Below are 13996 nucleotides of genomic sequence, written 5' to 3' on the forward strand. Positions count from 1 at the left end.
GACGCACCAACAATGCTGATGTGAGAAATAACCAAGTTATTGAGACTATTCAGCAGATTAACGAAGACATTATGAGCCAAAGGAACACATATTTTGAGGCGTTCAATAGTCGTGCTGATAGGCTTGAAAGAAACGCACAAGAAGCTTTAGAGGAGATCCGTCGCTCAAATCAAATTGCGAGTTCCATCAGAGATAGCTTGGAAAGAAGTAGTAATAGACTTGATAGTACGCTAGATCTTATAAATCAACATTTTAGAAATAGAAATAGAAATTAATATTTTCTGTTTAATAAAAAAAAAGTTAAAAAAATTCACAGGAATACGTTTTGGCATCCCTAAGAAGTTCCTCTCTCTTGTTGTATCCACGTCCCTGATCTTCACTCTCATCAACTACTGACCCCATTTCCTCAAAATTGCGTGCACTTAAGTTTGTTGAAAGCTCCAAAACAATATCACTTTGGGGATTCACCACAGTACCTCGAATGCGAAAGACATGATCGTGAAACGAGTCCTCGTCATACATATTCTTGCATATGTTATGCAAAATACAAGCAGCGTTTACAACTTTTACACACTTCACAGGATCTTTAACGTAAACATACTTGAAGAGAAATCTCCATCGATTCACCAAGTGTGCAAAACATCTCTCGATTCCAGTTCTCATTGTTGATTGCAGGGTGTTGTACTTCGACCGATCTCTCTGGACACCCGCATCTCCCTGTCGTAAATCTCGTTCTTTATAAGGAATGAGACAATTGTTTCTCAACATAAATCCAGAATCTGTATACAAAAATTATTAGTTCAAATCATATAAATATCTCATGTATATCAACTACCTCCGAGAATATAACTGTCATTCTTAAAATAAATATCGGGGTTACGACAGTAACTTCTCAACTCACTTCGATTGAACATTCTCGCATCGTGTGTGCGCCCTAATAAAATATTTTTAGATTTCATATTATCGATCAAACATACTTAATGTGATATTTACCAGTTTCACCAGCGTAAACATATGTGAATCGTTGAGAGCTATCACAAACGGCAAGCAAGTTAATGGAAATGTTTCCTTTTCTATCCCTGTAGCTCTCAGGGTTCTGACGGGGCTTATAGACTTGAATAAGCTTTCCGTCAACAACACCAATACAACCAGGCAGCTTTTTGTTTTCGGGTGCTGTTAGCTCAGGACCGTTGGGATATTCAAATCCCCTGGCAGTTTCCTCCACTTGCGCCTGGGTTTTGGGCCAAACAATCATCGTATTTGTGAGGCCTGTCATTGCATCAAGAAACCTATGCGTAAAGTTGTTATAGGATCCTTGACCAAAACCAAAAAAGCTTTTCTGCATCATGTATCCCATATGGCAGCTTCCAAATCTCCAGAGAATACAAGCTACTTGTTGGTATACTGGTGTAGCGTTATGAGCAAGTAACTGGAATGCTGGATGCTCAGACAACAGTTGAACTAACCAAGAAAACGTTCTACGAGACATACGATAATGATACTTGAACGTCATTGTTGGTCGTGAGCTATCAACTTCGTCATCAATGAGGTTTGGGTGCCACACGTCCCAGAACCCTTTGTTGCTTTCCAAACGAGGGTATCTAACTCTGCATTGCAAATGAGTTGGGTTGGTCATGTTGAGAAAGAGTCTCATGTCGTCGTCTATATTAAGAATATATTGGTCGAAGGCATGAACTGTCGCGTTATATTCAATTGCGCAATTGCGAATGACTTGAGTCTGGTAGTTGATATTTCGTGTTTGCTCAGCTATGGCAGCTGCAGCATGTACTTCCATAGCATTCATTTCGCTTAAAAGTTGAATAGCTAAAAGAGCTAATTCGTCATCAGAAAATTCTTCGAGATTCAAGTTGTTGTTATTCATATTTAGTATAAAAATGTGTTAAAGCAAAGGAAAAAAGAAGCAATAGTATTATCTCAAAACGCATGAATTATGGTTCGTTTAGCATTTGGGATTGAAATCAGTATTTCGTTAACCAAAAAGGGTCAAAGTTGTTCGGATAAACTTTATTAAAGTTTTGAACCAAATTAGTTCTCGACAAACTTTTGTCGGCCCCGTTTGCTTGAGAAGCACCTTAGAACAATCAGTTCAGAATTCCACACAAGCCAAAAAACGCAGCCACAGGCCCCGACCTCAACGCTTTGCGCAACCCACTGGATCCTCACAGGCCAGTACCCACGCCAATTCTGGGAATCCGACGCCCTGTTGTGATCGAGCTTTATATATTCATGTATACTTGATCTACACAGCATATTTTTATCCATTACGATAATTTTATAAACACTTCTTTTAAAGTTGCATATTAAATATTTACAATTGACTTAACAAACTAGTACGAAATTCATCAAGCTAAATACACGTACAAAAGTATACATTTACAATATTATACATTTATTATAAAAAGACATTATTAATATATTGTACTAATCAGATTAGCGGAGACCAATGACAAGCGAGGTTTAAAAGTGCAAACACGATAAATTTTTGAATGTACTTTGATGACTTTTAAATGTACGCATCAAGTGACACTACAGACCTATTACAGAAACGTGTACTACTCTTTCTTCTATTATATGATTCTCATTGGATTACTTACTTTTAAGATATGGCGTGTCAGTCATAATCTTGCCTTTCATCTAGCCCTGTCTAAGAAGGAGGTCGAATTCAATATGTATATAAAGGACCCCTAAATTTTATGTTAATAAAAGTTCAGTTAATTTTTGGAATCTGGTTAATCTTACTTGTCATTTTTCCTAAATTATCATCGATTTATCACGCTCATTCCAAAATCAACACAACCCCAACAGGCCACCTCAAACACCAATGTCAGCCAATCACAACAGGGTTTTCAACGTCGCCCAACCCCTGGACGTCCTCTTTGATAAATGTTGGTGGAAGGCTTTCCGAGTTTGGTGCCTCTTGGTCTTCCAAGTTAAAATTTTCAATTTCAACATGGCTCATCAACGTCCTACAGGACGTTTACCGTATTCCCCTTTTGGCAACTCCCAAACTAATAATTCCTTCTATATGCGGAACAACTTCAGCTCTACCATCCCAAATGATAGACAAGAAAATCCATACCCTGTTTCAAAACAGGCTATCGAATTGGTCACAGCAAACCAACCAGGTTTCCATTTCAGCCTTTTCGTAATTCCCATGAAGGATGGCGGCCTCCGACCCGTACTAAATTTGAAACCATTAAACCAATATTTACCGGTCCAACATTTCAAGATGGAAACATTTCGCACGATAACCAGTTTATTGCAACCGGGAAATTATCTGACTTCGATAGACTTGAAGGATGCATTTCACCACATCGCCATTCATCCGACATCATGACCGCTGCTACGGTTCCAATAGAGACAGACAATTTACCAGTACAAAGTCCTACTCTTTGGGCTCAGCCTTGTTTTGCATGGAGAACAAAATAAAAAATAAACCAAAAGTGATACTGTTAGAACTTGGATACCACTTTTATTATGGACGAAAAAATTATAATTAAAAACGTATTGAAAAAAAAATGAATTCCAAAAAAAAAAATGTCCATTGTATATGAGAAAAAACTATGGATATTTATATAAAGAACTGGGATAGTTCTAGGGAGAATAGTAAGCGCCTTATTGGATCATGATGTAATAATCTGGTGATAGTAAATAATCAACATGTCTTTAATTTTAGCCCTTCCATACTGAGTATATAAATATTAGTCAGAGGGATCAACAGTTATAACATCAAATGACAAGAGTAATCTTTGTGCTCAGGATCTATTAATATTCTATAGTCCAGGCCCATTCGATTGTATTGCTTTTGCAGAATAAATATTTACTCGCCACAGGGATGTGCCCTGTGTACAGACTCCAACGGTAGGATGAGAACAAGTGGGGTAATGCGTGATCCATGATTAACTTTTATATTTATTATCCATCCATAATGTGATGTGACAATTAACTTTATTATTATATCTATGATATCCTCAACAAGCCTATCCCCATTAATTTTCACCAAAGTGCTGAAACCAGTTCTCAAATGGGCTCGCCGCAAGGGCATCAGAATAACAGCATACTTAGACAATCTCCTCATTATGGGCAAGAACGAGCAACAATCCAAGCTTTACACACAGATGGCGAGTCAAAAAATGACGGAATTAGGCTAGCTAATCAACTAAAAGAAGTCGCCACTTACCCCTGCCCAGCAGATTACTCATTTAGGCATGAACATCGACACGGCAAACATGTCGATTTCTGTTCGGGGGAAAAGATTCGCAGTATTCGGAGATTTGCCCATCAAATTCTCTACCAAGCTCAAGTACTATCGTCCAAGCTCGCACAGTTCATCGGCACGGCTCTGGCTACACGACTGGGGAACCAACAAGCACGCTTTCGAACAAGGCACATGCTCAATAAGCTGAATCGTATTCGTTATCAACCCACGATACAAATCACACCTGTCATCAAGTCCGGGTTGGTATGGTGGGTCAGTCAACTGAGCAAATGGAATGGTCAGCACATGATACAAGAACTACCATCGGCGCAAGTTTTCACAGATGCTTCAGAAACGGGTTACAGAATTGTTTGGAACGAACATCGAGTGGCGGGGAAATGGTCACACGAGGAGACACGTCTACATATCAACGTGAAGAAGCTTCTAGTAATCGAAAAAATCTTTCGACACATCTCCGTACCCAACAACTCTCACCTCCAACTGTGCATGGAAAACACCAGTGCAAAAGCCGATTTCAAAAAGTTTGGGGGGACGCGTTCAGCTCCACTGAACAGCACTGCAATGAGGATATGGAGATACTGCTTTCAGCATTCAATCCAACTGTCTACTCTATACGTACCATTTAAAATAAATCCAGCGGACGCACCATCACGAGCACTGGAAACACAGATAGAATGGCAACTTCCTCACCATATGTTTCTCCACCTAGACCAAACGTTGGGACCCCAATCGGTGGATCATTTTCATCACCACAAAACCACCTTCTCCCATTATTTGTGACATGGAACTATCACCCGCAAGCAATCCACACCAATGCACTAAGCATGGATCGGAACATAATCGACGGCAAGCTATTTTTCAACCCACCATGGAACCTGATACCTCTGATCACGAGGAAATTACTAGCGTCTCCATTATCGGCGACAGTGATCACACCCAACTGGCCTTCAGCCCCATGGTACCCGACGATGATACAATTGTCAGCCACACCTCCAATAGTATTGGATATTACCAAGGAGCCAACACCAAACGCACAAGACTTTCCAGGGAAGAACCCTCTTTGGTTTCTGCTAGCATGGAGCATTCACCCAGACCTGCCAAACGAGGTACCTTCTCCAACAACAGACTAATCAAACAACATCAAGCCAAATTCTGTCAGTGGTTGTACGATTGTGGTGAAGATGAATCACCTATCAGCATGCCCATGATCTTATCCTACATACAAGAACGCGCTCAACAAAATCAGTGGCGTTTTAACACCTGTTGCCAGTACCTCCATTACATCATTTCCATGTATCCAGTAGAGACTCGACAGGAATTGAAGGCGGATGACATATACTTATCCTTTTTAACCGAAGGAAAGCGAACTAATGTAGGAAAATTCAAGCATTTCAACTATAATATTCAACCCGCGTTACAGTATTTTATCGACATGAGGGATAATTCCACTCTCTCAACGACCGATTTAACAGCAAAACTGACATGGCTCATATCAATGGCTGGTTTTCTACGCCCTTCCAACCTGGCGAGAGTTGATATCAACAAGACTACTTTCACACCTGGTAATATCTTGCATCTAGTTATGGTCGGACCCAAAGAAAAAAGGCGGGCCAACCCATATGCTGGAGATCGGTGGCTATTCACCTTCATGATAACGTACTTCTTGGTCCGGTTCGATTATACAAAGACAATTGTAAACGTGTCGCTTTTTTGCCATGTATGGTTCCTCATCCTCATCTGGCTAATACCGAAGTTAGTGCATTAGTCCGCGCAATTAACAACACTTCCTTGGCTTTGTCACCAGAACGTATTTCCAAATTTGTTGCCAAGATTATGAAATATGTGGGAAGAACACCCCCTTCGGCTCCCGTACCCAAGGCTCGGGTTTTAGGTGCTACTCTGGTAGCTCTCAATGCTATCTCGGTGGATCAAATTGTGGCTCATGGTAACTGGTCGTCTCGATCCATCTTTGAAGACTTCTACCGGATCTCTGTGGCCAGTAATACAAATTGTACTAAGTCTACTCTGAAAATACCACAAAGTTCCAGCTCTAAGTGTAATATTATGTAAGTATGTAACGTAGGAAGCATATAATATATTACACGAAAGCAAGGAACTTTGTGGTTCCCACCCTCCTCGTCCCTATTCTCTCGTTTTCAGCATTTTCTCATTCAGAAGATAGTGTAATAGACTTAAAAAGAAATTTTATTTATATAGTATAATGTAGTACAGATTTCGAATTTTAATAAAGAAAGGTTGGTAAACCACAAAGTTCCTTGCTCTCGTGTAATATACTGTATGCTTCCTACGTCGCATACTTACTGTGCTAAACGCACATACAATAAAAATCATCGGTAATCCAAATTTATATAAATTGTCCAAATTTGGAACTCTGACACATTAAGGGGTTTCAGTTCTTCCCCGCCGGATTTACACTTTTTTTTTACACATTCTGACTTTTAAATTAACCAATCAAAAACACGAAATTTTTTCATAAAAAAAAAGTGTAAAAAAAAAAGTGTAGTAGCTCTTGACCATGTCAAGTTTTTTTTTTCGTTTCACACTTTTTTTTTACACTTTTTCACACATAATTGAGTTTTAAAAACACGAAAAATCATGCTTTAATTTTTTTATTCTTGGTAAAACTCTTTCAAAATTCTTCTCAAAACGAGACGTTTTTCCTCTGGGGTATTTGCTTCCAACAAAGCACGAGTACGTTCTTGTCGAAGCACGATATCTTCTTCATCTTCGCTGTCACTGTCGTCGTCAACAAAAGAAGCAACTCTCTCCGGAACCCAGCTTCTGTCCACCTTGTCATTCATTGCGAGTAGGAAGTTGTGCAAAATGCAACAAGTGTGAATCCACATTGAGGCTTTGGCGACGTCCTTTTTTCCTTCAATTGGCAAACGCATGCCACGCAGACTCTGAAACCGCCCTTTCAGCATTCCGATGCAGTTTTCGATGTTGACACGAGCCCTCGCATGGTAAAAGTTGAAGTCCCTTTCGTCTTTATTCAACTCACGGTTTTTATTCCTCTTAATGACAGGGATAACCTGTTTAGTTTGACCATAGGCAGAATCGGCCAGAACGTATTCTTCATTGGACAGCTTTTCCTGCGGTTTGAGAGCAATAGGACTTCCACTCATAACACGTGAGTCGTGAGCAGTACCTGCATACCCGGTATGAGCCATCAGTATTCTTCTGTTGTGGTCGCAGACAATCATACCAGTAGTAGCGTAAAAGGATTTACGAGAATAAAAATCCTGGCGACTCCATCGAGGACTAAACTCCAAAGGAAACAAGGAGCCGTCAACAAAACCGACACACCCAGTAAAGCCGTATTTTTTTTCAATCTCGTGCTTGATTTGTACTCGTTCAGTTGCATCAGGCCAGCTAAGATACTTCTTCTGAAGACAACCAATAACAGCAATAATAAATCTCTTTGTGAAAGCTATGACTGAGCCTTCTATTGTTGTGAATAATTGGTCAGATATGTCACATAGCTTATTTTTAGTAAAACTTACCAGAAATTCCTACGCTTCTTGCAATCTTTCCAACGGAACCACCGTTACCGTGGACACCCAGACGCTCCAATGCAACCATCATTTGAATTTTGGGAAGCGTTTGAGTTTTTTTCTCAGTACTGCGATATACACGGTGGTCTCTGATCATGTCATGTAAAGCGTTGAATGAATTGAGGCTCATTCGGATTTCTTGTCGTACTCTTCCTGTGTCGAGCTTTCTCAATAAACTGATCTTGGAGTACAGATTGATCTTGGGAACTTGGGTTCTTGTTGACAAGTATCGGTTGGATAAAACACTTGATAAAGCAACAAGTGCAGCAGGAGAAACATTGACACAATCTTCATCATCATTGTTATTTTTACGTACAGCTTCTAAGGCGACCATTGTTTGGAGGTCTTTGATTAATAATTGACGATCAGAAACAGCTGGCATTTTATCTTTTTTAAGAAATATTCAATAGGATTTATCGAAAAAAAAAGGCTGAATATTTATACTCGTACCTTCTTCTGTGTAGCCCCGACTAATTATGTGTCATCAAATGTCATTTAAGTTAGCTGATTCACGCCCATCATTTTAATAGTAACAAACATATGAAAAAAAAAAACAATTATTTATTGAAAAAAAAAATTAATGATGATTATTTAACTTGTCTATTTCGGCGAAGTATTCTTCCTTCGTAATCATCTTATTGCTTATGAGCAACCCAAGATTGGCCATGGCCACCTGCCTTTCTTGGTGCTTTCGATCAGCAGCATCCTTTGCCTCTTGACGAACACGCTCATCATCCTTCTTCTCTTCCATTTCTTGACGCCACTTCCTGTCAAACAGGTCCTGCTCAATTCGAGCGTTGACCTCGCGCTCAAGAATTCTCATTCTTTTGATTGTCAATTCATTTGCTCTCTCACTTGACTCCAGAACAGCGTCCACAATGGCATGACTTGCCGATCTTTTCTTTTTGCTTGATGTTGATCGGACAAGAGAGACAACAGAAGGAGCATCATCATTATTAGTAGAAATGGTAGCAATGATGGGAGTGGCGGCGGTGGTAGGGGCAGTGGGAGTGGTGGCATCGGCGGTAGTGGTAGGATTGGTAGGAGCGGTAGAATTGGTGGGAGCGGTGGGAGAGGTAGGAGTGGTGGGAGAGGTAGGAGTGGTGGGAGTGGTGGGAGTGATGGGAGTGATGGAGTGGTGGGAGTGATGGAGTGGCGGTGGGAGCTGATTGTACATCAGCAACTGGTCCTTCGTCGTGCTGAACAAACTCAGCGTCGCTCTCGCTGTCATCGTTGCCAAACATTATTTCTTCAACATTGTCATAATCCGCATCTTCGTTAAAAGGAATAATAACAGAGTTAGCCGAGTCGCGGAAAAATGGCTCGATCTCAGTGTACTCCTTACACTTCTTAATGCAAGTGTCTAATTGTTTTTTTTTTGTTCAAATAAGTTCAAGGATTTTATGCATGTTTATATGGTTTACCTAAAACAGAAATCTCCTTTTCTTCACGATTATCATCAGTAGCACTGTCAAGGATACCTTGGCCAGTTTGGTTCCTCCATGTTTCAGCCTTTCGATAGGCTACAATAATTCTGTCGATCTTTGCTCGAATTGCGTTTCGATCACGAAAAGTGACACCCAAAGCTTGAAATTCTAGAAAAATATTACTACAGAGTATTGTTTTGTTGGCAGCGGTTGTCATTCCGTCGTTCTTTTCGCCTCTCCATTTACTGAAGTTTCCATCTCTTGTGATCCATCCCATCAAGATATCAATTGATGTCAATCCGTCAGGGTTTAACTCGTTTTTGGTAAGATGCTGATCACCGTACCATGATACACTGGATTTACCGGTAGCTTCGTTGCTGGGGGAATCTTCGCTGCTGCTGGTAGAATCTTGGCTGCTGCTGGTAGCTTTCTTGCTGCTGGTAGCTTTCTTGCTGGTGGAAGCTTTCTTGCCGGTGGAAGCTTTCTTGCCGGTGGAAGCTTTCTTGCTGGTGGAAGCTTGGTTTCTGGTGGTAGACATTTATGTGGTAAATACAGATATGACGTGATGCGAATTGACAGTAGACCCTTATTATTTATACCTGATTTTACGTGTATATAAAATACTCTTAATGTGTGATAACTGCGATTGCGCTGTGATGTGTCATACTCAATTAACCTTTTGATGTGTCATAATTACAATGCACTCAATGTTATTATTACTCATAATGAAGTTACAAACTCAGGAACAGCTTCATTGGCTCGGATTTTCAAAAATAAATGTCTTTGAAAAAGTGTGAATTTTTTTTTTTATTTGGGGGTTCAGTTCTTGTAAAATGTCAAATGCATTTCATTGGCTCTTAATTATTTCACCGAATGTGTAAAAAAAAAGTGTAAATCCGGCGGGGAAGAACTGAAACCCCTTATTGAATACAATGGAAGAGCCGATAGAAAATATTATTAGAAATCATTGAAGCAATCTGTCGGCGACAAGCGTACCCTTGAATTCATGTAGAATTCAACAGTCAAGATAAATTTATGGACTAGCAATTCTAATAACAGTCAGCTTTCAAAAGAGTATAAATAGACCCCATTATTTCATAGTTAAAACTTCAGTCAAATAAAGTAACAAGGACTTATAATCGTACTTATCGTACCATTGTTTTTTTTATATACTTTATATTTTTTTATCAAATCAGAAGTAATTGATTTGTAACACTTACATAATAAAATACTACTCATTTACAATGTGTTCTGTGTATTACAGCGCACCACATAATATGTTTCTGTCATATACCGTGAACCACTTTTAATTTAGTTTTTGTCGTTTTGTAACTTACGGTGACTCCTTTGTGGCACACCAAATCCACTTATTCTATTTTTTACCTGTGGCATTATCATCAATTGTGAGCGTCACCAATACTTTTCAAATGGCTACAGATACCATATATGATATTAGTACAACAATAAATTACCGTAAAATTTTAAGAACGATTTATTAGAAACTGACCGCAGTCGCCATGATTGCGGTCAAAAATTGACCATATCGCATTTTCGGCGAAAATATCCAATATTGACCGCCAATTGCCTAAGTTTAACTCCGAAAAAAAACAAATAGCTTCAAATATTGATTTTTCTATCCTTAGAGGTTAGAAAAAAATATTAGAATAATATAGTCGAAAAAAATATTTCTTAACGATAATTATTGATGATTTTATAAGAGAAAACGGATGATTTGGTTCTTGGACTGGGTTTGAGATTTTGTATCACGTCAGATATTTTTTTAATTTTGCCTTTTATTTTGTATAAAATAAAACCTTCTATTTTCTCTTAGAAATAGAATCTTTTCTTTTCTTTCCCCAACAACATTTTTTTGTATTTAGCTTTGATGTATGTGTATGATAATACAATTTATTTTTTTGTAAATATAGAGGTGTCCAGCCCCCATCCCATCCCTAACCATAAGGTAAACCAGTTAGTGGACTTCTGGCATCCGTGAAGGTAAGTTCTATATTCTTCTGTGCAACTAACTAAACCTGCTCTTTTTGATTGCAACCATTTGATTGTAATGTAAGTCAGTGATTATATTTGATTGTATTATACGCTAACACTGTAGTCTATAGATATAATGCATTCAAAACTCTCGCTAGGCTAGGCTAAGGTAAATAAATAAGTGATTGTGACCTATGTAAGCCACCCACTAATATTTTTAATTCTAAATATGTAGCTTTTCTATTAGTATAATACTCTTACGTATCAATACAAAGCACGCGATAGGATAAGGTAAATAAAATAGCACTGTAATCTACATAAGCCACCCACTAATATTTTTAATTTAAGGTATGTAGCTTTTCTATTTGTATAATACCCTTCCATTTTATATGTATATCCATTTTACCTGTAATTTCACCTCATAATCCATAATCCCTTTTGCCGTTATTATTTTATAAACATTTAATGAAAAATAAATAAAATTATTCATAACATAAACACATAACTGTTCATAATACAAGGGTATAAAATTTGATAAGCTGAAATAGGGCCAATAATAGTTAAACAGTTGATGGCATCCGTGATAAATACGACCAGTAATAGTATCGCATTCTTGATAAATACGGTCAAAAAGTGTAGAAATTGATCGTATTCGCGAAGATTACGGTCAAAAAGTGTGAAAATTGACCGCCATCGCCGCGATCACGGTGAAAAATTGACCGCCGTCGCGGCGATTGCGGTCAAAATTTCATCGCATTTTTGCTGGTTAATATTTGATCAAAAATTGACCGCGATAGAAATTTTGCGGTGAATTGTAAGATGTCATGCCAGTTTTATGTTTAAAAAAAAGCTGAAAAATATATATTTATAAAAAAATTGGGTTATTTGTATTTATATTTATATGAATTATTTCAATCTATGTACCAGCAAGCAACATTATTGTTGACTGCAACAATAGATTTTAATTTGTGCCTCTTTTTCTCCTGAATTTAGGAACGAGTCGCTTTATTTGTTTTTTTTTTTCGCCCACCTACTACAAATTAAAAAAAAAAGTGTATTAAATAAAAATAGTTATTATTCTAGAGCAAAAGGTATGATTCATCGGAGCAATCTTTGTTATATCATATTGTCAAGTACGATAAACTGCTGGTTTAATTTAATTATAGACTGAAATCCAAACTGTAACATTGTCATTGTTCAAAAATATTAAAGGGTCTTATTATAAAGTAGATTGTTTACTTGAAATATTATTGAATAAATGATTTTTTACAGGAGATTATGCGCGAATGCTTAAAGATAATGAACTTGCAATATTTGAAATGAATACATTGATCCAAGACATAATTCAAGCTAGACTAAAAAGTAATAGTGTGGTTAATCTGATGTATGCAGGATAAAGAAAAATATGAATGTTTGAATGGCGACAAATACTCAAAGGCAGGAAATAGATTCCTAATTTTGGTAAGCGTAACTAACATGACACTATAGGCATAAACATAATACAAATATTGGTTATTAAAATGCAAGTGGCTTAAATTGGTAAATATTCAAATCCCATCACACATGGCGTGCATGCATAGCCCGTGATAAAACATGGTAGTAATGATTTCATTTTTTTCATAATACTATAGCAAATCAAAAAGAATCAGGGAAAAAAATCTTGCAGAAAAAAGGGAGCTTATATTACTTGGACGTAATTCTGACGGCTTCTTCATCAAGGTTAAATTCAAACGTTACCTAGTTGGATGTGTCCACAATAACATTTCTTGGTTTAATGCATTGGTTGAGATGTATTTTTTTGAGTAGATTTAAAAACTATGTTTGTATAACTATCTATATCTATCAAGACGCAGGTGAAACAAAGGGTTAGTATGCTTGATTATAATATTGAAAAATACCTCTTTCTGCGAATGTAAAGAAGGATCTGCATGTCTTCTTTTTTTGTGCAATTTAAGGAACTTTGTGTCAACAAACAATGTGAGAACAATTTAATGAGTAGGACAACCATGAACCAATGAAAAGCGACATGGAGAAAACGGTGATGATGTACATTAAAGAACGTTATGTCTATGACCCGAGGGGATTTTATCCAAGTACGGGGTTTATTCCTTACGATCGCGTGCAAGTTAATAATGCGTCTACAGCCATAAATTTACCCCTGTTTTTGTCAAACAGAAAGGGTGTTTTCTTTGCAGATCAGATATAAGAGGGGTTTGTAAACTGCATTTTTTAGCCAATGATAACTGCGGTTGCTTTTGCGAGGATAACGTAGATCAAAAAAAATTAAAAAATAGAAATCCTTCCCAAAAGGGAAATGATCTTTAAAATAACTTTGCATGATATTCGAAGATCTAAAGTTCTCGAACAAAAAATGACAACATAAAATAATTTTCTGGGGATTTGCAATGGAAACATACATTGAAGATCTGTGCTTACGTATACCAAACAATTGTAACAGATGTGACTCTGGTCAGCTGTAAACCAATATTGCATCATTAAAAAAAATGGTTTGTACTTTTCCTATCAAATATTACATGGATAAAGACTCGTAGTTATTATACGGTTGATTTATGCTTTGTACTCCATATAGCAAAGTATTCTTCTTTCAAGTAAATATATTAGTATCAAGGTATTTAAGTATGTATGTGTACTAGACTGCATAACCATATACAGTTTCTGAATGTTGATTATCAAATCTGATGATGTAGTTCCAAATACCTCCCTGTAAAGAATTATGAAATAATGCTGATTGAATCAGAGGCAAG

The 13996-nt window shown here is 37.6% G+C and overlaps 2 protein-coding genes across 2 annotated transcripts; one reads left to right on the forward strand and one right to left on the reverse strand.

The window, feature by feature from the left end:
• Positions 1-6073: 6073 nt before the first annotated feature.
• Positions 6074-6310, forward strand: EV154DRAFT_423322 (uncharacterized protein; the record flags this gene model as incomplete). Its single annotated transcript, XM_051596129.1, has 1 exon — positions 6074-6310. The coding sequence occupies one exon, from the start codon at positions 6074-6076 to the stop codon at positions 6308-6310; it is 237 nt and encodes a 78-aa protein (XP_051456146.1).
• Positions 6311-8392: 2082 nt separating this feature from the next.
• EV154DRAFT_565057 (uncharacterized protein) lies at positions 8393-9780 on the reverse strand (the record flags this gene model as incomplete). Its single annotated transcript, XM_051605875.1, has 3 exons — positions 8393-8980; positions 9021-9178; positions 9240-9780. 3 exons carry the CDS (start codon positions 9778-9780, stop codon positions 8393-8395), a joined length of 1287 nt encoding a protein of 428 aa, XP_051456147.1.
• Between the last annotated feature and the right edge of the window lie 4216 nt (positions 9781-13996).

The sequence above is a fragment of the Mucor mucedo genome (genome assembly GCF_025094135.1).
Source record: "Mucor mucedo strain NRRL 3635 chromosome Unknown EV154scaffold_65, whole genome shotgun sequence".
NCBI lineage: Eukaryota > Fungi > Mucoromycota > Mucoromycetes > Mucorales > Mucoraceae > Mucor > Mucor mucedo.